General features: G+C 33.3%; 2 protein-coding genes across 3 annotated transcripts in view; one reads left to right on the forward strand and one right to left on the reverse strand.

The window, feature by feature from the left end:
* Positions 1 to 3,548: 3,548 nt before the first annotated feature.
* Positions 3,549 to 6,083, reverse strand: LOC145256405 (delta(14)-sterol reductase TM7SF2-like). The gene has a single exon (XM_080115268.1). The coding sequence runs from the start codon at positions 5,524 to 5,526 to the stop codon at positions 4,177 to 4,179; it is 1,350 nt and encodes a 449-aa protein (XP_079971394.1). The 5' UTR covers positions 5,527 to 6,083; the 3' UTR covers positions 3,549 to 4,176.
* Positions 6,084 to 6,141: 58 nt separating this feature from the next.
* LOC145256404 (serine/threonine-protein phosphatase 2A regulatory subunit B'' subunit gamma-like) overlaps positions 6,142 to 25,587 on the forward strand; it is a 78,915-nt gene continuing 59,469 nt past the window's right edge. The window contains exons 1-2 of one of the 2 annotated variants that reach the window (XM_080115267.1): positions 6,142 to 6,513; positions 13,673 to 13,809. In XM_080115267.1, the coding sequence (XP_079971393.1) occupies positions 6,417 to 6,513; positions 13,673 to 13,809 (234 nt within the window). In that variant the 5' untranslated portion in view covers positions 6,142 to 6,416. The remainder of the gene's footprint in view (positions 6,514 to 13,672; positions 13,810 to 25,587) is intronic. The other variant, XM_080115266.1, reaches the window with a different exon arrangement.

Consider the following 25,587-nt stretch of genomic DNA (forward strand, 5'->3'; position numbering starts at 1 on the left):
TGGATAGGCTGCTTCATTTAAAGACACTGAGTAACTAGTTTTCAGGCTGCAGTTAAAGACCGGACGTAATTTAGTTGTTGATGTGGAATCTGTTTTAAGGACGGGTCGGTGCATGATCCAAGTATAATTCTTGAAAAGAAGGGGAGGCACAAAGATCTCCTCGATAATGCCTTCTTGCTCTTGCTGTTAAAACACCTCCAAATACTCCTGATAAATCCCCCTCTTCTCCAAATTTCGAGCCACACGGACCAAAATATGCAGAGATACTGCATGGTTTGAAGGAACCCTTGACAATTTATCTGCATGCCATGGCAACTGTACATAATACTTGTTGTCTCTCAGGACAATAGACTTTAGGAACAGAGTTATTTTCTCCTGGTCATAATCGGAGAATTCCTCTTGCTTGGAAAGTCCTAAAGACTTTATGCTAAACATCTGGTCAAGTCCCAGGTGAACTTGGCTGTCAGGAAATAAGTCGGCAAGAGGATCCAAGTTACTTCTTTCTCTAAAGCAAAACACGACTGTGAAGATTTTACCTGTGCAGTATTATGCAAAACAGAAAGGAAGGGGAGACGAGCACCCTGAACAGGCAACATCTGGTCAGGACAGCGGAAAGACTATTTTACCAAAGGGAACCATCCCTGCCGAGATCTGAAAGGCTCACCCCTGCAAACAGGACACCAACTGCAAGGAGCCTAAACATCTAATAAGATCAAGCCCAACTATGCCCTTAATGGACATGTTACTGGAACCCTGGTCAAATCTTTTGGCAAGGGAGTAGTTGGCCTCCTGAAATTCGTCCAGCAGAGAATCCAAGTGGGGTACATGAACAGATAAATCCAACGCTTCATCCACCAATACCGGGAAAGATTGTGCTTGGCCAGTGCCTAAGTCAATATGCAGAACTACCTCTCGGAAGCGCCTCTAACATTCCAGAAAGCCTTAGATCACAGTTAAGGCTGAAGGAATCCAAACATCCCAAGGGTTTTAAAACTTCTCCAGACAAATAGGTGTGTCCACATCCTGGTATCCAACAAACAATTAGCTGAAACAGTCTTGCCGTTTTTACCAAAGTTACACATATTATAGGTGGAAGGTTGCAAAAGGCTCTCAGGTCCAAAGCTACCTGATAAGAAACATCCTTGTGAACATAAGTGGTTCTAGATTTTGGAGGGAGGTTCATGGATGAATTGTGATCGATATCAACAGGAGGCCAGAGCCCCTCGCATCCCTTGATGAGTAATCGCTTAATGGCTTCACAAGTATTCCTTAATATGGAAGACAATGGAGATATCCTTCTCCCAGACAGCTGGATCAACTTCTTTCAATTCTCGGGGAAATTTCGAGAAGGTTATTTTCGCCAAAAGTCGTGCCCCAGCACAAGCAAAGCACCTACCTAATTCGTCTTGTAGCAATCCAGTTTTTGATAAAAATCATCCAAGATCAGAGTACGACCTTTCTCGTTTGAAATATAGTCTATGATATCCTGAAAAATATCATCAATAATTTCATCGATATCCAAGTACTTCCTTTTAAGGATGTTGAGAGCAATCTGATAGTTACCATTAATTACACTCAAATGACTAATCAATAACAAGGGTCTGTCGGACAGGGAACATATGAGAAAATTCAATCTTTTGGCATTTGTCACCATACCTGCCACACAATTCTCAAAGTGCGACAGGAAGTTATGAAATCCCATGTGGTCCTTGTTCATCTCTAGACCACTGAACATTGGTCCCACGATCTGGGGGGTTTCACTATAAAGGAGGAGGACACATGGCTTCCAGACAGGAAATCAGTAGCACCCAAAGAAAAGGTCCAATCTTGGGAAGAATCCACCAGAATCAGAACAGCAGTAATGTCTTCCATTTCCTTGTGGAAAATCATCTGCTTGGCCAACCACTCTTCTTCTATCTGCTCTGCTTCAAATCCAGAAGAAGGAGAAAACTGTAATTTGGTTACGTGAACTTCGATCTCCATCATCTACTCTCGGATTTGGTCCCGTAATATAGTGAACAACTGAGCAATAACCTCTGCTTCATGACACCTCCTTAGTCTGCCGCGAATCTTGGTCTTCAGGAGAGAGATCTGATTCCATAAGTTGTTCACCATGGTGAGTGAGAGAAAAAAAAACAGAGGGGTAACGCTCCTGATAACAGGCAGAATTTTGTAAATGCTGAAATTCTCTGACACTAAAAGAAAGTACATAGATCAGAGTTGTGCCTGGTTGCAAAATTTTGCAAGATTGTGACCCCCAGCTCTGATTAGGAGTCAAGGAACACAAAGCTATAAAACAAACCTGTGCGCGTGTATTCTTGTTATCGGTTACAAAATAACGTTCACTTAAAGTATGCACCCTGCCCCAATGGAAGCAATCCTTTAAGTAGCCAGTAACAGTCATACATATGCAAGTACTTCCATCAGGAGCAGCAGTAGACATATGCAAGAATCAAATGTCAGCAGTTTTGCTCAGTCCAAAACAAACCCGACCCTCCTCCGATCTCCAACCTCCTCAAGTCAAGTGGGTTTAACTTAGTTTTCTCACAAATTTAATCACAACTTTCAGCCAAGTTTTTTGTCTTGTTTTTGGGAAATTAAATTTCACAATTGAACTTTTTCTTTAAAATTTGAATTTTGTAAGACAATAACTTGCTTGTTTTTTGTTTGTTTTTTGAGTACTTGCACAGTTTAATCAAGACATTAAACAATGAAAATATCAAAAAAAAAAAAGGTTATATTGTACGTATCTGTTTTGGACTGAAGATCTCCGGAAAAAATTTTCACTTAATTTGATCGAGTAGTTTTGTTTTTTTTTTTACAGAGGAAAAACACGTTTTTATGACAGCACGTTGAAGGTAGCCATCTTTGAATTTTTTTAACACAGCATAGGGAGATAACAGTTTAAAGCGCTGACACTCCCTCCCCATCTTTAATACTAAAAATCGAAACACGACTAATATCATAAATTGCTTTTTCGCTGTAAAAAAAAAAAAATACTTGATGAAATTATTTTTGGAGAACTTCATTCCAAAACGGATACATAAAATATAACCTTTTTTCAATATTTTCATTTTTTAATGTCTTGATTAAACTGTACAAGTACTGTTTTGTGAATTAAACTTGAAGTTAAAGTTGCTTTGACTAATTAAACCCTTAATTAAACCCTTAACGATTGAAAATTATTTTTTCCAATACAATGTGTCAAATAATTGTCTGTCTTTTAGGATTTAATTAGACGAACATAAAATCGTGTTTAATTTTTAGTAAGCATAATTAGTAAAATCAAGACATGACTAGTTTATTTTTTACAAAGATTTTTAACGAAAAAAGCAAAAAAAGTGGTGGAGAGAATTGGAAAAAAAAAATTGTTTCAGTTTTTAAGGAGTTCGTTATGTAAATAAATACTTATGTATCTATTTACTATCTGCTTTAAGAGAGAATATTTTAAAAAATAATTTATTTTTTGTAAATACTTTTTATATGAATCATAAAATATATTTGTCAAAAAAAAAAAAAACAAAAAAAACAAAAAAAACCCTCTTGACTGAAACTTATGAGTAAATTCATTTTATTGTTTACTTTAATGATAACATAATAGATTTTTACGATATTTTGCGCTGACAAACCCAATAGTTTGTCCGTATCGAAGTTACTTGAATAGCAAATCAGCAGTAGGAGCAAATAATCGTACATAATTTAGTCATACCATTTTAATAAAGCGCCTTATGTACGACAAAAAATCCGGCATGACTAAATGTCCAATTCGGCTCCTGCTGATTCAAGCAACTTTACACATTGCATGATAAAAAGCAGGAGCAGTCAATCGTACATTGACCAGGCATAATTTTGGTCATACATTTTTGTAAAACCCTTCTACTACTTTTTTCCTCAAATGGATAGCCTTTAGAATTCCCTCACTGCTTCTTGACCGTACCAACATACAGAAATTTGAATATAATCTGAACAAACATCTTACTGCACTACTTAGGATGTCTCCTATAAATATAGCTCTTAATTCACAGTAGTCCCTTACATCTCAGTGGTAAATAAATGTTAAAAATTAGTAGTAACTTAATTGCACGCTCAAAATTGGACCATTTAAAAAAATAAAATAAAAGTAAGGCGTTACTTTCATGGCGGTGTGTTAGTAATAAAATCGCGTTTGTTTGAAAATTAGTAAATGTATGGAAATATTCGATACTTCACTTTCTCGCAGTACTTTTGCCAACTGAGTCCATATTTTTTCTGGCATTGCATGGAGTCTCTTTTTTCACGGTGCACAAGGAGGATGATAAAATAAATTGGATAGAAATATGGAATGATGCTACCAAAGCCACAGGTCAACGACCAACAAATGGACATTATGATATCTCCCAAATAGTTGGGTTTCCGGCACATTCCCCACCACCCAGATACTAGCAGGCGTTTTTTACCTGCTGTTGGAATACTTTCCAGGTGTGCAACGGATGGATGCTTGGGATCCTGTCGAAACTGGTTCTTCTGCGAATTGGAAAGCCTGAAGATCAAATAACCGATGCAGTTCACAATTGAAATGCCGATAAGTATCAACAATGGGGTGTCATGGATATAATTCATTAGGTATTTCCCTTGGAGAGTGTAGAGAAATGGAACCCAAACGAGATCTCCAAAGCATAACATGAAGCCAAACCCATCATGGGTTATATCCATTGTGGTGAGGATGGCATCTTCAAACCAGAGGGCGTCGAAAACGTAAAGTCCCTGGAATATGGTGACAAGTAAGTGGGCTGGTGAAGGGCCAACGTTGTCTTTGAAAGATTTTACCACCATGCACAAGTTTATCATCACCCAACCAATAAGACCAGGTCGCATCTCACAAAAGAACTTTAGATCCAAATTTCCCATTTTAGGGTTGAGCTCGTGACCCATAAAAAAATCATAGATTGCATAGCCAGTGTTGCCACCGGGCGCCAATTTCGAAGAGGGCATGCTAAGTGCTTTGATGTAGAGGAACAGACTCATCAGATAACTGAAAACCAATGCTGTTACCATGATCTGAAATAACTTGTTGTACACAATGTCTATCGGTAGATCGTTGTGAATGGCACACATGAAAGCCGCTAGGGAAAGGCACAGGCTGATGAACCCGTTACATCGGTATTTAAGACGGGTTCCATCTTTTAGTGGGAGTCCATAGCGGATTTTACCAACTGGTAAAAGGGCTAAAAATGCTTGGAAAGACACCCAAGAAAAAAATATAAAGACAGCATCCCAGTCAAAGAAATAAGACCAGCCATTGTAGAAGATAGGAAACTGACCAAATTTACACGACTGACCGTTGCACATGAGATTCAAGAAAAGAACGAGCGCTGGTAAAGCAACAATATTAAAGGCGGTTCCCAAAATGCCACCAAATTCCATATTTTCTTCGATTTTTTTGCTAATTTCAGACTCATTTGCGGAGTGATTGTTTCTTGTTTTGGGACAAATACTCGCTATTGACTCATCTTCCTTCATGGTTTCGCTTTCGTCTTTTCTTTTCATTTTAATATGAATAATGGTGTCACAATGACAAAATTTTTAATTCTGCAAAATATTTTTAAGTATTTAATTTTTTCTTCAAAACATTGATTTTTTTTTTTTTTTTTTTACGCACAATAAATTGTCAAATTATGTTTCCTTGTTTCGTTTAGTTTATACTCTTTTGAATTTAGTAGGTCCCAGAGATGCTTACAGTTATCAACAACAAAAAAAAAATGTTACTTTCTTCAAATATTTCTTTTTCGTGGCATATATTAAAAGAAATATCGCGTCGATGTTCTTACAGTGTCCCTCACAAACTGTATTAGAAAATAATTGTGCAATCGGAAAAAAAAAAAAAAAAAGTTAGTGTTGTTGTCACGTTGTTGCGACTGAATGCCAAAGTTTTTGTTGGTACGCTTTGAATACTTGCAAAAAATATAAATGATCTCGATATAACTAACGAGATCTTAAATAATCGTGAACATTTTCTTTTGTTAATCAACTTGGAAGTAACTGTAAGGAATTACGACCCCTTTGACTTGAAAACATGATTGAAATGGAGAAATGTTCTTTGTTTAAGTAACATAGAGTGGTCTCCCCTTTTTTAGTTGAGACCAAGAGGGCGGCGCCACTTACATCCTTTTCATTTTTTTTTTTTTGTATGTTATTTTATTTTTTTAATTCTTCTCATTCTCAACCAATGAAAATTAACTTGATAGGAAATCAAATTCGAAGATGGCAACTCCCTCTTGTTGTTGTTAGTGTTGTCACTTTGTTTTTGTTTCCTTTATGTCATGAAATGCGTTCGTCTTGTTGCCACGGTCGATCCTTCGTCGACGGGCATTCCTGTCCGAACCAGCAGTAGAACTTTAGAGATTTCCTCTCGCCTTGTTGATATTATGTTTTAAATCATGACCCTTACTGGTCAACAGTCGCCCGACAATGTTGTTGGGGAAATGGATTTACGAAATAAATTTAAAAGATGTCTAGAATTAAATAAGAAACTAGGTAAGTTAATTCATGCTTTTTTTTTTTTATTCGAAATGTTTCCTGTTTTTGTTGTCATATTTATTGCTCGACATTTTAAAAATGTTTTCTAATTTTTATTAATTTCAGCGAACAATTCGGACTGATACGTAAACTGTTTTTAATATAATTTTTAGTACTAATACGGACCGTACTAAAATAATGTTATTTAGAAACCCATTCTTAACATGAGGAGGCTGATTTTTTTTTTTCCTGAGAGAGAGAAACATTTAGATATATATTTTAACAGACTTGCTCTTTTTCGAGGAGGTGTTTTGTGAAACTACGTCTCCTTGCTGCCCTCTAAAATGTTTACTTATTCATTGTTATTAATAAATAATAACACGATTAAAATAATAATTATTATCATATCGATTATTCAATTAAACTAAATTTGGTGTCATTAAAGCCACCAAATAAGATTCTAACCATACATATAAATTGTAGGGGAAAGAAGTGTAAGTGAAATTAAATCTCTCTGCCACAAACAAAATAATAATAAAAGGGAATAAAAGAAAATGCTACCTCCTCCTCCTCGTTTAAAAGGCACCGCATTTATTTTTCAACAAAAATAACAAGATGAACAAGCAAAGGTCCAATCGGTAAATGTTCTTGAGAAATCATTATGATTAGAATGTTCAAAGTAGGTGAAAAATCATTTGTGGGATTATTAAGATTAAAAGTCATATTAGATGAAAGTCCTTCGTTGAATTAATAAGATTATGAGGTGAAAGTCTTGTGTGAAAATAATGACTTTATTTCAAGGTTTGTGTTTTAACTGGCGAAGTTTGACTTATTCAAAAGTTCCATGAGGAAAGTAGTCCGTTGTTATTAATTCTTATAGAAAATGTGTGAGTGTGTGCATGTGTGTGATTTTTGAGTGCCCGCGTAGCGCGTATAATTATGGTTTCGACAGCTTTGAAAGCGACGATGAGATGAAAACGTGAGACATGTTCTCATGTCATGTCGGAAGCGAGAAGAAAGAAGGGAAAAAGGAGGGAATGTTTGTTGCATTTAAATACTTTTTGGACCGGCTACAAAACAAGATTGCTACTGCTGATATTTTGGTTTTTGGTTAAAAAAAAAGCATTAAAAAGACAATCTTCTAAATTTTCTCATTGGTCGCTTGTGTCACGTGATACTGTCTTCAACTACGCCCACCAGAAATATGTTCAGTTTACTTTTGTTGTTGTGAGGAAAGCGGGTGGGCATATTTGAAATTATGCCGTTTGCTGGAAGAACTTATTTTTGTGCAAAATGCGCGGGGAAATTGAAATGAATAAACGTTCGTTTATTTGCACGCGAGCGTGTGTGTGTGTGTGAGTGAGTGTGTGTGAGTGACAGCACAAAATACTCTAAAAAGGAAAAAAAATTTACCGGTAAAAAGAATTGGCAGACGTTGAGAGTTCCCCCCCCCTCTAAATTCCACAATTTTCACTTTTTTTTAAAAAAATTTTCCTGTTAATGTCATCAATTACAGACTCCAGTTTCAGATTAAAAAAAACAAAATTGAAATTTTTGTGGATTTCGGTATGCTTAAAAAGAATATGATAACTGTTCCCATCCCAAACACACCATCCCCTCTACCCCTGCAATGTAAACAGAATTTTTGTGAAATGTTAAACGGTACTCTGCTTGATAAATATTGACGCGTTACTTATGGAAAGACGGTTTATCAAACTGCAGGAGCACCTGTTAAGTTATACAAGTTCTATAATTGAATACCCCCCACAAAAAAAACGAAAACCATAAAATGTTTTTTTAAACTGCTTGTGAAAACTGAATTTTTTCAATTAAAAAGCATTAAAAATTATGTAACACAAAGTAACCTAACCCTAACCCACATTTTTAAAAAAACAAACTTTCTTGTTATTTGTAATGTTTGCTAAAGATTCCTCCGCGATGTGACAAGTCACTATGCTCGTGCGTGTACTAACGCATCATGTAAGAAAACGCTATGTGCAGCGTAAACGAAGGCAGTGAAATGGCGGAAAGTAGTCTCAGAGTTCAGGAGTTAATACCACGGAAATGGTAAATTTGCGACAGAATCGGTTATCATATTCTTTTTAAGCACACTGAAATCTACAAAAAAAATGTTTTTCAATACGAATGTGAGACTGGCCTTAAAGACGGGTTTATGAAAGTACAAAATGGTTAAAAGCCCTTTCCCACATTAAGAATTATTTTTAATCTGAGACATTTTCCTTATTTCTGAAGAAGGGATTAATAGGCAGATACGTATGACTTTTGATGCCCTCCCTCCTCCAGCAAAATGTACTGATCCTGAACCATAATCATGTCAGCATCTTCTGACAGTTTACGGTATCAACCGGAAAAGTTGCCATGAATACTGCCAGATGATAAATTCAAAATACTGAAAACAAAACTTTAACACAAAATAAGACTTACCACATGTTTAATTATATGAAAGAAATATATTATTTTTATTTATTTGTTTTTCAACAAATGTTTTAAAGGGACAATATTGACAATTGTATGTCCTATTTTGAAATATAGATAATATGTCCAGCAAAAGTGGACAAGACTTGGGAAAATGCGAAATGAAGTAATATCACTAAATAGGGTTTACAGATCATATGAGAAAAATAAGACATTAAAAATGTTTTTTATTACATGAGGAGTCATTGTGTGTAAAAAGTTAATTTATTTTACTCATCAAAACTCAAGAAATGCACGATAAAAATGTGTAAACATTCAATGAATAAAAAAAATCAATGTGGCTGCCAGTTGCCATTCGTTGACCAAAAAGGAGTCTTAACCTTGCGATTAAAAACCAAGATCGAGTCAAAATAGAACAAATCAACGGGACTTTGGTTAATCTGTTTTGTCTCTTTATGAATGTGGAGAGAGCAAGTGGCACTAATAAATTCGGTGAAATCTTTTGCTGAATCGCATTTGCTGACAATTAAAACAACTTGTATTTTTACTTATGTAAAATAAATGCAAGAAAAAAACATTTAAACAATTTTTATTTCAAATTAGTTTTTTTCTATACTTTAGAATATGAAAACTGCTGAGTCCTTCAGCCTCACACCCCGGAACTCTCTTTTGAAAGGAACTTTTCTCTTCTATCACTGATTTTCTGTTTTGAGCAAAAGCCCCCCCCCCCAATCCATCTGAGCTTGGTCTTTTATCCCTTTGAAGTCTCAGGAATTCTTGTGGTTAGTCTTGCCTTTTTCCCATTAAAACCAACCACGTCTACTGCTTTTTCTTCTTCCAGCCCCCGACAGCAGACAGAGCAGGCCTTCTGTCTTTTAGAGGTGAGGGCATCATTAGAAGAATTACTACTACACTCCCCCCTGATCCTATGATCACACATAAAACACTGGGGGGGGGTCTTTTGCGCCATATGCTTCTTCACGGTGGCACAATCATTGTGTCTTCATAAGGAATAGTACCCACACTCACTGTGTCTTCATCCAGAATGTTATCGAATGAGCTATTATCAGGTTCATTCACATTGGGTGTCCACTCACCCATTGTCTCATTGATGGTCACAAATCTCTCACTTCCACTCCCTGAAGGCGTATCAGAGCAGACCTTTGGTGGGCCCAAGGTCTTTCACATAGCATGGCATTCTGTCAACTGGTATATTCCCAGTCACATGTCCTACTCCATACTTTGTGGTACATCGTCGTTGTGGAGCCTTTATCCACACTCAATCACCCATTTTGAAGACCGTCTGCTGTTGATTGTCTATCGGTGCTGCTGTTTCGTCAATTTCTTTAAGCCGTATGCAGTACTGATAGACCATATTGGCAGGTGCTGTAGCACCTTCGGCATAACGTATACTGTGTCCAGCATGGTACACCATTTTCTGGCTGCAATCCTTTTTACACTTTTATGACATCACTCAATGGCGCCATCACCGGAAAAATTGTAACCTGATTCTCAATTCATCCATGAATTAAACAAGCTGCTCCGAAAGGCAGTGTCATTATCCATTAAAATTAATAAAACGTCGGACCTCGTTCATACAAAAGAGCCTTTAGCTGATTAATTATACTTTTCATAGCTTGCCGAGCAAGGTGTTGCCCAATGGCAAACCAAGCCACAGTCAATCAATGTCTAAAAATGAGCCCCATCGTAATGAGTGATATTCATCGCTATTTTATGTCATGATTTGTTTAACGTTTAAAGCCTCCTTTGACCAGTGTATTGGTGACGGATTGATTGACTGACACTCTTTGTGTTCTTTGATGACGGTTCTCATGGTGGCTTTGAAAACCCCAGCGTTAATTTGTTTCGCAAAGTAGTGTCCGTTTCACATCAGGATGACCACTTTTTTGGTGAACAATTTTGATCTGGTTCAACCTGACTGAGCTCACAGATGCAGTGCAGGCAGGTTTCACAGACTCAGTGTTTCCCTTAATCACATCAAGCCACTGCTGACAAATTGTGCGGAAATTTCTTTAAAATGTTATCTTTTATAGAAATTCAAATCTGCTTAATGGGAAAACGGCTCGCTATGCGCTGACCAGCGCTGAGATGACTAAAGTATTCTCTTAAAAATGGAGAACTGTTTTTCTGCTTTCGTTTTACTAGATTAGTCTTTTTTTATTCTGAGTTTGTCAATTTAAAAAAAATTATTTTCAAGTTTTTCAAATTTTATTTACGAACAATACCGAGCCAAAATTATTTTGTTGTTTTTAACGCTTTTAGTACAATGTACTAAAAGCGTTAAAAACCAACAGAATGTACTAAATATATGCGTTTCTGTTATCATGCTATTTATATTATCTGTTATATATATACATAAATATATTATATTATATATATATATATATATATTATATTATATTATATATTTATATTTATCTGTTATCATGCTATTTATATTATCTGTTATATTTATATATATATATTATATATATTATATTATATATTTATATATTATATTATAAATTTATATTTATTCTGTTATCATTTATTATTTATAACTCCTTACTTGTACTTAAGGTAGAATTGTTTTTAGTGGTCAAAAAACAAAAACAAATATATAACAAATAAAAGGTACTTGTGCACTTATGCTACCATGCTGAAATAATGTCATTATTTAGAAACCAATTCTTAACATGGGAGGGAAGGGTGTTTTGTTAACTATTTTGTACTTTCACCCAACAATTAAATAAAAAAGATATTGTGAAACTTGAATTTAACTTGAAAATACTATTTGAAGCACGGTAGCATAAGTACATAAGCACCCAAATGAATATTACCAAAGGCAAGTTTCTACCTAGTTGGATAAGTTTTTAGTGTATTTATTTAATGTAAAATGTTTGTTTATTTCGAAAATTAGTGTCGAGCGTTACACAAGCACAAGAAAAATACCCACGTGGTATCTCATGTCTTTGAAATCTTGACAAAATATATATATATAAATACTGTTAGAAACCCAACCAATAAATGTCCTCGTGACATTTATTGGTTGGGTTTCTAATAGTATTTTGCATAATTTTTTTATTTTTAACTCATTGTCAAGACCATTTGTTCAAGTCTGTATAACAAAACCGTTTTTTTTTAACTGAGGATATCTAAATAATAACAACAATAATAATTAGGCGGTTCGATAAAGAATTACATTGTGATGTATGTTGTAAATTTTTACCTTGTTTCACTTTAACATTTTTCTTTAAAATGACTACCTTTTAAGATTTTCGGGTATGCTGAAAACAAATATTGCATTTAAATTTTCTGCAAATAAGTAACTTTCCGGATATTAAGTAATGTCATTTCTTATGTTATTGCTGGTGGCCATCTTGGAGCGTGCATTTGCACATAGTTTCTCAGGGTTGCTTTGCACACCAAGATGGCCACCAGTGATAACATAAGAAATGACATTGCTTAATATCCGGAAAACTACTTATTTGCAGAAAATTTAAATGCGATATTCGTTTTCAGCATACCCTAAAACCAATAAAAGTAATCATTTTAAATGTTAAGGTGGAAACAAGGTAAAAAATACTGTTTTATTTCTTTGTTTACATAATTGAATTTTTCAGTAAAACAACAGAATAGAAATGACAAAAATTACCATCAACTGGTGAATATATAGTTGCTCATCAGGATTCCTGGTATCCTGGTACTGTGAAAGTTACATCGAGGATTCATGTAGAGTACGATTTATGGTTGCATCTCAGAAAATAGGGGTATGTTTTGGGCCAAATAGGATTTACAAAATTGGAAATTGGACTGGTTCCAAAATGCATAAGTTCTGGTCGACTATGGGAATTTCTATCTTTTACAGAAATCCAAAATCTATATGAAAAATTTTCTTCAAATTATTTCTGAGATTAATTCATATCTACTCAATTTTTTTTCTTTGAGGGGAATAGTAAAAACCAGCCATGAATGCTCTTTACGCATTCAATGGCTACAACCAAGATTAAGTTCTTTGGTGAGGAGGCAGGAAAATGCCTGTTCTCAAAGCTATATTTAAATACCACTATAATACTTAGTTTTGTTCATGAATAGACACCCACTGTATGATACCATGTGCCAGTTTAAAAACAAATTGCAATTTGTACATCTTAATTTATAATTCATGGTTTATGGTAAAGAAATACATCAAATTTGACTGCATAATCAGAAAGAGCACACAATTTTACATAAGAGCGCCAAGTTTTATGAGAATAGCTTGAAAAATAAATGGTGGCAAAATTACTGAATTTAGCCCACTTTTTCTAAAGAAAAATGTCCATGGAAAAGCCTAAATTTTGGCACTTAAAATCCTCATAACTTTTGAACTACTGATGGTATTTGCATAATTGAAACGGTTTTAAGCATCTTTTACATAGCTCTTTTCATGCAAGTTGATAAAATAACAATTATCTAAAAAGAAAAAAATCAACTTGTAATGGAAGAAGAAAAAGCAAAATTAAAATAAAAAAAGTTAGATAAAGCATAATGCAACAATGTAAATAAATCAAATATTTTCTTTTCGTTTTCTATTTCAGTGACCGGGTTTTCATTTTATGATATTCAGTTTTCATAACTTTTTATCGGCTTTTACTAAGCCAATATTGAAGAGGGTGATCTGTAAACATACTAATATTAAACAAATGGTATAATAGTTTCATCGTAAATCTTGTTTGTGAATGTTTTTCTTTTTAATCTTCAGATCAGCCAGTTGTATCTGATAGTGAAAAGGAGGCAGAAGAAGCTCGGCTGTTTTCTACATATTACCATCTGTGGAAAGGAGAGGATAATTGTTACAACACTGGCACATATCGTATAATTCCAAAATTCTATCATAAGGTAATTCTTCTACTGATATTGCTAAAACTTTGATTTGTCAAATCAAGAAGAAATGAAGAAATGAAATGAGATCAGTGAAAGCTTTATTACCTCAGCTTCAACTACAACGAAAATGATATCCAAACGACAGGAACACGCACGCATGCTTAATGTCTATTCTAATCTTTTTCACTCGTTCCTTTTCACGTTGTTTTACATTTCTTTCTCTTTCTTCTTGATAATCGCTGTTTATTTTTCTTTGTTTTCTAACAGATTTACAGATCTCAAAGTTTCACTCATTTAAAGTAAAAATTTATATTCTGTAGTTATACCACAATTGGTATGGCTGTGAACCTGCATTTGTATACATTCACTCAATGGACGACAATGGTCTATAGGCTATCATCGTCCATTTGTTGTCATTTTCTAAATTTGGTACTTGATTTCAACACTATCCGTAGTGTCAATCATGTGGTCTCTGTTACTCTTGTAACAAAAAGATTTTCTTTCTAAATATAATCAAAACTCAAGTTTAAAACAAGCCACAATGTTTCACTTTGAGGTTACAATGACACTCAGATTTTCCACTGAAAACTTGCAAATTAAAAAAAAAACTCTTTCAACTGAACACAAATATTTTATCAGCTTAAGATCCAAAGGCCTATCTGTCTCTCAGACCTACAGAAACTTGACTGACCCTCTCTGCCTGATACTACTAAACTATATATTTTTATTCGAATAGCAAAATTTTAAAATAATGAGAAATAAATGAACCATAATTGAATGCTAAAAAAAAAAACCATAAATAAATAATACATCAGTCGATTAAAAACTAATCTTATTAAACTATATATAAATTGGTGCCATGTGGTAAACCATACATCCAATCTACTTGAAAATCATGAGCCATTTTATCACTAAACATAAAAACTTATAAGAATGATAACTTTTGTAAGGGTCTATCCTTGGATGTCTATTATTCCTAATATTCATAAATGACCTCCCTGACAAAATTGTCTGTGAGATGGGTGTATATACTGATGACTCCATGCTCTATAACAGACATGACAGGAAAACAAATGAACACATATCTAAAGAAATGGCAAAAACACTAGAGGATGACCTCCGATCTGTAGTGGAATAGAGACAAAAATGGATGGTCACATTCAAGGCTGCCAAGACTAAACTTATTTCCTTCAATAATTACAAGAAACCTTCTTGACCACCAATAGCAATGGCCAATGACTCTTTATCTGAAAGTACATCTTTTAAACTCCTTGGCCTAACGTTCACAGGAAACATGAGTTGGAACAATTACATTGAGAGTATTGCCAGAACCGCTGCGAAGAAGGTAGGTTCTCTCTACCGTGCTAGAAAGCTACTAACGCCCGAAAGTATCCTGTACCTCTATAAGGCCACCATTTGCCCATGTATGGAGTATTGTTGTCATATTTGGGCTGGTGCATCTGCTACTAGTCTCTCACTCTTAGACAAGGTTCAAAAGAGAGTGGCCAATCTGATAGGTCGTGAACTGTCATCTAAGCTTCAGCCTCTGTCCCATCGATGAAATGTTGCATCCCTCTGCCTGTTCTAAAAGTACTTTAATGGTGAATGCTCTGACAAACTGCAAGCACTTGTACCCCCTCGACGTAAATACCCCCGAAAAACCCGACAAGCAGCTAAATCCCACCCCTTCACAGTAGAGATCCCTAGATGTAAGAGAGCCTTCTACTCCAGTAGTTTCTTCCCCAGAACTGCTAGACTTTGGAATTACCTTCCGGGTCCCTGCTTCCCCAACTGTACTGACATTCAGAAGTTCAAGTGTAACGTGAACCGACATCTTGCTGCCCAACTCCCTACATAGTACCCCTGTAGCTTATGTCCCTGATAGTAGCCCCTACATCAAAGTGGCAAGTGCCTTGTTTGGCGTGAAAATGTAAAAAAAAAAAAAAAAAAAAAATCTCAAGTGGCTCACAGCATGGGAATTTTTATCCAAGAAGACAGACTTCGTAGCCTCGTAGGGGATGTCCTTTTCTCTTCTCTGCAGCTCCTTTTTCTCACAGAAGAGATGTTGCGAGTTTGTCTCTGCTTTATCGTTATTGTCATGGCAAGTGCTCGACTGAGCTCCAATCTATGGTCCCCCCCCTCACCAAACTTTTAAAAGAAACACCCGTCTAGCAGAAAACACTATCAATAATTCCCCCCACTCCTTATCTGTGCCTAAACCTAAACGTAGATTCCATGAACAAAACTTCTTTCTTAGAACTGCATGCCTATGGAATTGTCTTCCGTTTTCCTGCTTTCCAGCTGACTACAATATGGTTGTCTTCAAGTCTAACATAAACAAATTTTTGATGAACTGTTCCATATAAGTTAACAAATTTACCGAATTTCCATTACTAACGATTACTTTATTGTCCAATTGTCTACTGTACACTCTTTAACCCTTATCCTCGAGTGGCCTCTTGACCTTGATAAGTGGTGATGCCTCTGTAAAAAAAAAAAAAAAAAAGACAGCCAATTCTTGCTTCTCTGAGACAAACATTTGAACATTTGCAAGCTTTCAACTGTGTACACCACTATTTAGTGCCCTTGCACATGTTTACGCTTCTATTATTTGACGGGGTTATTTTTTGGGGGGGCGGGAGGGGAGAACATTATTCATTCTGTGGACCATCTTTTACTACAAAAGTCGTAAATGTTTGTGGGGATGGGTGAGAAATGTAAGCATTAGGTACATCAATTGTCATGCATTAGTAAGGATTCGAAACTGATTTAAAAAAATTTTTTTGCAATATATCAAAAACTCCATTTAGGTATGCATATATAGTGATGCAAGATGTAAAAACAGCATATTTATCTTCAGATTTCAATTTGTGCCCAAATTATGGCCATTCAAAGTTAGTTTTACATTGCATTTTGTGTGATACTGAATACAAGGTCAACTTAGTGTATAATTGAAGATAAAAGCTTCAGATACGTGAAAAAAATCTTTATAAATAAAAGGCATCATTAAAAAGGAGATAATATAGATGGAATTAACGATTCTTAGAAATACCCATATTACAAGATGAAGACCATTGTGTTCAATGACACATAAGTGTAGTCGTACGTGGTTCCAATTTCGGAACACCCAAGAAAGTTCAATAGTGTGGTCTTGGTCAGTTCTACAATGACAGAGTTGATGCACGACTCCTATATTCCTTGGCTCAACAGTGACTTGCAGGAAAAGAACAAAAATTAATTTTAAAAAAATAATAAAAAGAATAATAAAAAAAACAAAACAGTGTCAACAGCTCAAGTCTTGTGGACTGTAATTCGTGGGTGTTGGGTTGGCCATCCGTCTCTTCTGCTTGCTGTATCCTGAAAGAAATTACTCCAATAGGTATCATTTGTAAGTTGGTCACGAATTCGGCACACAACAAATAATTGAATCCAGACATAAATGTTTGGATTTTCGTTTATAAAGATTAATTATTAAATAAATCCTGGATACAAAAATGTTATTTTACAGTTATGAAAAGGAAGAAAAAATATGCAAAATCTTTTTTAAAATTTTTTTGTTAAACAAGCAGCCTGCTTAGACCATGACTCAACCTCAACAGAACATCTTTTCAACAACTGATTGTCTCCTCTCCCTCTCTTTATCTGATGATCAGTGGACAGAATGGGTTTTACTATGGGAAAATTTGTTTTTTTAAAGGAGTAGTGGCTTTTTAAGGGAAACATTTCAAAAGAAAACAATTTTATAAGTAATACTTAAATGTGAGACTGCAACAGAAATGTTATATGATAAACAAAATAAAGAATTCAAAGACATGTTCACAAGAGATTTTTTAAATAATTTTTAAATGGAAATTTACGTCGATAGGAAAGCATAGGTTTGTTCATATTTTAAGAGTTCTTATGGAACAAGGGATTCATTGGCTGAGATATTGAGGCAGTCAGTCGATAATTTAAGGGCTATGAATTATTCACAGGTCTGAAAAATCATGATCAAAACTTTTGCATTCAATTACAAAATTCACATTTGATTAAAAGTTATTAATAAAAGTCAATGTTCATTTGTTTTGTGAGAAAAAGAAAGTTGTGGGGGGGGTAGAAAGGGGGGAAAAAAGGTCAACACTCGACATTTCCTATTATTATGATGTTCACGGAAGGGGGAAAGAGCGATTATGTTTATATGTGCATTGTGTGTGTGTGTGGGGGGGTGCATGTGAACATGTATATTTTCTACTTTTAAGTTCACTTTTTACTCAACAGATGAAAATTAGACACAACATAGGTTACTTTTATATGGAAGCCATTCAAGAAGTGTTACTAAATTAAAAAAAAAAAATTAATATAATCACATTGACAACCCGGTTCCCATTGGATCACTGAAGTTAAGCAACGTTGAACCTGGTCAGTAATAGTCAGTGACTATTTGGGATTTCCAGGTGCTGTATGTGCTTTCCGCTTATCTCTGCATTGTTTCCAGTCATCCTGGACTTTTCATTACCACTGGACTCAAACAGTGCCGATTCAGGAGAGGTGTGGTTGGAGATTGCGCAACCCTTGCCTCACAATTACAGGAGGCATCGCGACTAAATATTTGATAATTATAAAAATACTGCCTTATACTGTGATATAAGTATCATATTTTTATTAAAATCTCTAAAATTTTATTTATTGAAGTTTTCAACTTTTAAATTCGTTATCAAAATTAGCTTAAAAGTTCTATATTTTGCCTATTAAATTGAAAAATAACATTTTTATGTCATTGAATGATTTTTCAAAGTGCATTAACAAACAAACATTAAAATTCAGAAACATAACAATTTGTTGCTGATATCTTGCATCTGAAGGAGCAATACCAGTGAGGCGGTGCAGGTTGTTCAGGTGGGTAGGCTTCGGACAGCCAGTGATCAAACGGTGGGTGTTGTTCAATGCTGAGTTTAGTTTTTGGTTCCCCGACAATTTTTATAAAACTTTCTGAAAAGTTGTAACTATATAATTTTGTTTGTCTATACTTTGTGATAACTTTTAGGGCACCCATTGTTTTACTATTTTATCATATTTGTCCAAAATTTTCTGTGCATGTCTATTTAGCAGTTTTGCATGGCACTGAACTCAAATTTCAATATGTTTAGGGGACTTTTGGGGCTAAATTGGTGTCGGGGCAAATGGACTTGGTCATTTCTTTTTTTGCATGATGCAGAACTCAAATTTACATATGTTAAGGCCTAAAACTGCACCATTTGTTCATTTTCACCACGATTTGACGTCTCCTGGGGACATTTGGGGCTTAATTTGGGAGGGGTTGGGGCAATGCTAAACTTAGTCATTTTTTTTTTATGCCTTGTTTACTGTGCATGCTTCACTTGTTTTTTTTTTTTTTAGTATGTGTTAATCTCTCCTAAACATGTGTTAATCTCTCCAGGTAAGTACGTTTTGACGGACCGTCTTTTTAAAAATCTACCAAAAATCAGGTAATTATCCGATCAATACGAAATTTTCAGCGATTATTAAGAGAAGAATGAACTTTATAACAGTGTACTTATTTTTCATAAACGATATTTATATATATATATTTTTTTGCTTACAAACCCCCCCCCTTGTTTTGAGGCAGCACAAATATGCTTAAAATAATCATCTGAAACTGAACACAACGTATTGTGTTGTTGTAAGTGACAGAATTATAGATTAAAAAAAAAAAAAATTGTTTGCATACCTTATTTTGACGTCTGAATATCAGAACTTCGATTGTGTTTAATTATCCCGCTTTTGAGTTTTGAAGTGTGAAATTCGGTGAATATGTTAAGTAAAATAATTAATTTAAGTTAAGCAAAACAAAAAAAAAATTTTTTTAATATTTATACGAAAAAAGCCATTTTAAAATCTTTGATAAATAAATTAACAATTTTTTTTTAGCGAGCCGAATAAGGCATGACCATTATTAAACAGGGCATGCTTTGAAGAATCGATACAAAAAAAAAAATTCGATAAATATTGTGCCCTTTGTGTTAAAAATAGCATCATTTTTTCGATCCCGTTTGAAAACGTTTGCCGCCTTTCGACTACGGTGGACCAAACGCGCTGAAATAATTTTTTTTATTCTGCTTTAAATTGCCCCTCCCCCCTATTTTGGGGAGCCTGGCCCCCACACACATACACATTAAAAACCAAACTCATACAAATGGTCACCCATCTGGTACTGGCCAGCCTCAGCGTTAATAATACATTGAAATTTTCGTCACTGAAAAATAAGGGTTTTTTTGGCTTGTTTGGTCTTCCATAGTTTGCTTTTTATCAAATACAAACGTAAACATTGTCGATCTAGACTCTAGATCGACGCAAAGTAACTGGTTACCTATATGAATAAGTGGAATTATTTGAAATCCAGGTACTTATATTATAATATTTTTGCATATTCTCATAGAAAATCATCCTAAATCTTAGTTAGACAACAAATAAATAAATTATTTCAAAAACCTTTTTTTTTTTAATATTTATGTATGTTTTTTGTGCAAGACAAAAAATGTCAATTGTTAACTTTTTGAGAAAATTTAACATTTAAAATTTAATTAAAAATAGTAGAAAAAGTTTTACATTATTCTGTTTTCTATATGATAAAATTCAGGGTTTTATCTTTCTGGAAAAAAAGTTACTCAGAAATAATGGATTTTAATAAATGTAATTTCGTTTTAAAAAACAACAACTTGATTTTTCGGCCATTTTTGGCGGTGCCTATAATAGTATGACAATTTTTTTTTTTTTTTTTTTTTTTTTTTGTTATTAATATTTTTCTTATAGTACTGAGCATTTTATTTTCATTATATCTAAAAGAAAAAAAAAATTAATGTGGGCACATAGACCTTTACAAAACAATGATACCAAGTTCAATTTAACTATTCAAAGTCTGTTGTAGATGGAGGCCAATTTTCAGTGTATAACTAAAAATACAGGATTCAAACAGAATCCTTACAAATGTAAATTGTAGTAAATAAAAATCAATCACAATGGACAAAATAATTATTAGATCAGGCCAGTCAAACATTTTGCAAAATCCGATTATCCCATTGGTCTATAACACTTTAGTTTCCAATGACATTTTTGTCAGTTTTTCATAACCTTTTCCATTGGTCTGTCATGCTTAAGTTTGTAATAACCTTCATTGGTCTGCCATGCTTAAGTTTGAAAAACCTGTAAATTGAATTAATGCCTCACCCTAAATAACCTTTCCTCATTATATTTAATTCAATCTTTCAAGCTTTCATTGCTGATTCTTTAATGTTTTTACAATGTGAAAAAAGTGGATTTGTTTTCTGGCTTTTTCATTGAAAGGCTAATCTCTGTTGGTGGTAATATTCATCATTATTAAAAACAAAATGTCCGATATGTTCAGACAGGTACATTAGGCAGAAGGACCCCCAGCCAAGTTGATTTACTTCTAGAGTTCAGAGCGCAGTAGAGACAGACAACTTGACTCTTTCAATTGTTTTTAAATTTAATTTTGATCATGATCACATTCTTATCATTTTATTTATTTAACTAGCAAGAGTACCTGGTATTGTCTGTGAGAAATTTTTACATTCAATTATTTTTTGAATAATTGCAGCGATTTTGTTGTTTAGTAAGGAGACAAAATACATTTTCATCTGAAACAATTATCCATTCTATGCTTGTGTCCATCTTGTATTGTTTATTTAACAAAGTTTGAAAGATTGAATTAAAAATAATGAGGAAAGGTTATTTAGGGTGAGGCATTAATTCAATTTGCAGGTTTTTCAAACTTAAGCATGGCAGACCGATGAAAGTTATTTCTAACTTAATGAGAACATTTATAAATATTTAAAATCTTCAAAAGTGAAATCAGATTGCCAATTACATTTTTATTAGTGCATAAGGCACATCTGATTGAGTGTAAATAAAATAGTTGTTTTTTTGTTCTAGTATCTTACTTTTTAAAGTTTAATATTAATAGTTTTTGGTAAAATAACTTTCCAGTTAAACATTTTGAACATTTTTCTGTTGAGACAAATCTTTTTTCAAGAAAATACCTAACTTTTTATAATTATATTTATCAAAAACATTAATAACAACAAAAATAATAAAATCTTTATTAATTAATAAAACATGCTCAGAATAACATGAAAAGTATCATCACATAATGTAATATTTGTTTTATTATTCAATAATACAAGAAGTTTTTCCTTTTTGTTTCGTAATAACACAAGATATGTTAAAAATAAAGTATTTTTTAATGAATATATTGTTTTGTTTTTTGTGTCTTGACTCCGTTCCATTCAGTTGCGTTTTACATAATCAACTGTATCCACTTCCGATAGTTTGATTTTTGCTGAACACTGATCTTTAAAAAATATACAAATTTATTTTTTTTTGGAGGGGGGGGGGCTATTTTTAAAACTATATCTACTTCAATATTTTCTTTAAGTTTCTATTTTTGAGTGATTATCGAGATTCCCAAGATGTGATACTCTCATGTCAAACATTTATTTTGTTCTAAAGTAACACTCAACACTACTTTTTTTTTTTAACGAAATAAACGTTTTAAAATAAGTTGAACCATTAAAAACTTACAAAGCTAAGTAGAAAATGAACACTTAGAAAATCGATTTTATATATTTTAAAACAACAGTAAACAAGTAAATATATTTAAAAAAATATATATTATGGGGGTGTAGTCTCTTTTAGAAACAATACCCTCTTCAAGAACCGTCCTAAAATGTGTTTGCAATCGATAGGTATTCAATAATGGAGAATTTTCCTACCTATCAAAAATGGACGAGTTTTCCTAAATTTTACGCTTATTTTTTATTTGTTAAACACGTGGTTAATTAAAATAAAATTATAATCACATCTTTACATTTGAAATAATTTTTATTTGTTAAACACGTTAATTAAAATAAAATTATAATCACATCTTTACATTTGAAATAATAGTGTGATTAAATGCTACCTATTGTTCATTTCAAAATGTACAGAACAGTTATTTACAAACAGCCGAATAACATAAGCATCTTTGATTAAAACGAAAAGATAGCATCAATAGTTCTTACAAGCGATCAGTTAGTATGCATAGTTGCTGCTGGCAGCTATTATGAAAAGTTAGTATTAATAGTTGCTCAGCGTGTTTTGACAGAAAGGTTAGTATAAATAGTTACAGTGGAAAAACAGTAAGAAACAAATCTGTAAAGTATATTTTTCTTTTTAAATTGATATTTCAAAATATATAAAAAAATATCTCAAATAAATCAGAATAACATGAGCATTATTATCATTATTCCAAAGGAATTCATTAAATATTTGGTGAAGAAATTTAAAATGTTTTTTATGCTATACCTTCAGCTTCATTACTTTTCCTCACTCAAACCCCTCTCTCTTTTTCTCTCTCTCCATATCTCTCTCTCCATATATATCTCTCTCTCTCCATATATATCTCTCTCTCTCCATATATCTCTCTCTATCTCTCTCTCTCTTTCTCTCTCTCTCTGTAAAAATCATTGTGCAAGCGATAAGAAAATATAAACCACTTAAAGTGAGAATGAAAAGGGTAGCATCAATAATTCTAGCAAGCAGTCAGTCCGATGCTGTTAGAAATAAAGAGTAGTAGTAGCAGTAATAGTTCCAGCGGACAGTTATTAAATGTTATGTTAGTATGAACAGTTGTCCGGTTGGAAAACCCTTAAGAATCGATTTTGTAAAAAAAGATTTTTTTTTAAATCGATATTATATAAAATAATATTTGAAATGAAACAGAACATGAAGATTATTATTATCACTATTCCATAGGAATTCATTAAATATTTGGCGAGGAAATTAAAAATTTATTTTTTCATGCAGTACCTACGGCTTCATTACTCAATAGTAGTCTGCAAGTAACATTTTGTTTTGCCGAGCAGTTACTTGCTCGACTACTATGTATGTGTGTATATATATATATATATATATATATATATATATATATATACACACATATGACAAAAAGTCTATATTTCAAATTCCAAGATGTTCATCTTATCATTTTTCTATCAGCATGTTAAAATGTTCAATTCTTGACAAGACCTGTTTCATAGCGCAGAAACAATCATATAATTATTATGTAAATTTTTGAATATTTTCCACCCGGACTCATCAGAAGAATAAGAACTCATTAACTTTAAAAAGGAATAAAATAAAGAATTTGGGCTTGATTACATGAATTTGAAAAAATCCAAAGAATAGTAGCAATTGTTTGATAATATATTATACCATTTTTATTTATTAGCAAGAGAATATTAAATAAAAAAGAAATATTAAGTATTCTTTTTGAATGAGTGTATGCAATCATTTTTTATAAAGTGGTCAGTAGGGACCTCCATTGTTCATCATGTTGATGTCATAATTTAAAGGTTAATAAATAGAAAAAAAATGGAAACGTTTACTTAAAATTCTTTGATTTAAACTGAACATTTTGGAAGAATATTTTCCATCATATTTTTCAAAAACTGCATTTTACATATGAATTAATCCTAAATTCAATATGTATACAAAATGTCATGAAAATATGACCAGTAGTTGATTTTTTGGTAGATTTATAAAACATGTATATCTGCATATTAAAAGTGGTCACTACATGAGAAAATAGTTTTAAAGCATTGATAATGTAAATATGATTTTAATGTTGAATTATTTTTTTTTATTAGCAGTTTATTTTAGGATTTTAATGTTGAATGGTACAAAAGTTATGATGATAATATTAACCTACATTGAATTACATCGTGTTACATTTAGAAGTTAATTCTATGATGCGTTTTGGAGGTATCTCATGGTCAGTAATTTAGGAAATGAGTATCCCCCCATGAAATAATAAAGACTTGAAAATAGTAATTTCCCACCTGCATTTGTTATAGAAACGCTTAAAATAAATTTGCTGAGTAAAAACGAAAATGCTGGCACACAAAGCTTTTATAAGGAAATGCACCTCCCACCACACACACACACACACACACACACACACAAAAGATGTTAATGAAGCAATATTGGGAAATGCTGAAACCACTGGTTGTTTGTTTACTATACTCTTTCCATGAACGAGAAATCATTTTAGACTGTGGTAATTGTAGTGAAAAAAATTTGATATGCATCAGGAACAATTGAGTTCTGTAGTGGTGCCTGGAAAAGGGGTAATTTTGACAAGGTAGGAAAATTGTGCAATTATGGAATAACTATCGATTAAAATTGATTTTACTACTGTTCTTGTGGGGATATAGTTTTCAATAGGAGTCACCCCCCTCCCCCCCCCCCCAAATGTATTGTAGTTTTAAATCAAATAAAATCTAGTTTTCTGAATGTTCGTTTTAAGAACATGGTTATCTTTTCCAATTATAATGCATGTTATAATGCATGTTAATAAATCATTTTTATATTTTCTTAATAGTTGAAGAAACTCAATTACTTTGTATGATATTTTGTGATGTGTTAGGTGAAAGTACCAAATAGTTATAATAATCCATGGTCATTTTCCACCGGACTACATATAAAATAAATAGAACTGTTATACTATTAGTAGTAGCATTTAACAATAATACTAATAACAATAAATAGTAGTAGTAATATTAATATAAATAACATTAATAATAATCAAATGTAAAAAGAATAAAAAACGTAGGTTACTCCATGGTCAAGATCAAAGTGTAGTATCTGTTCTTCAGATGCTGCACTTCCATTTCTTGTTCTCTTTCGGTGGAGGAGAAATCCTTCACGACTGAGACAATTTTTATTTTTGTACCTTTTCTCCACGTTAAAAAACGACCC

This window comes from Euprymna scolopes, chromosome 32 (assembly GCF_053919585.1).
Source record: "Euprymna scolopes isolate OS-2025 chromosome 32, ASM5391958v1, whole genome shotgun sequence".
Lineage (NCBI taxonomy): Eukaryota > Metazoa > Mollusca > Cephalopoda > Sepiida > Sepiolidae > Euprymna > Euprymna scolopes.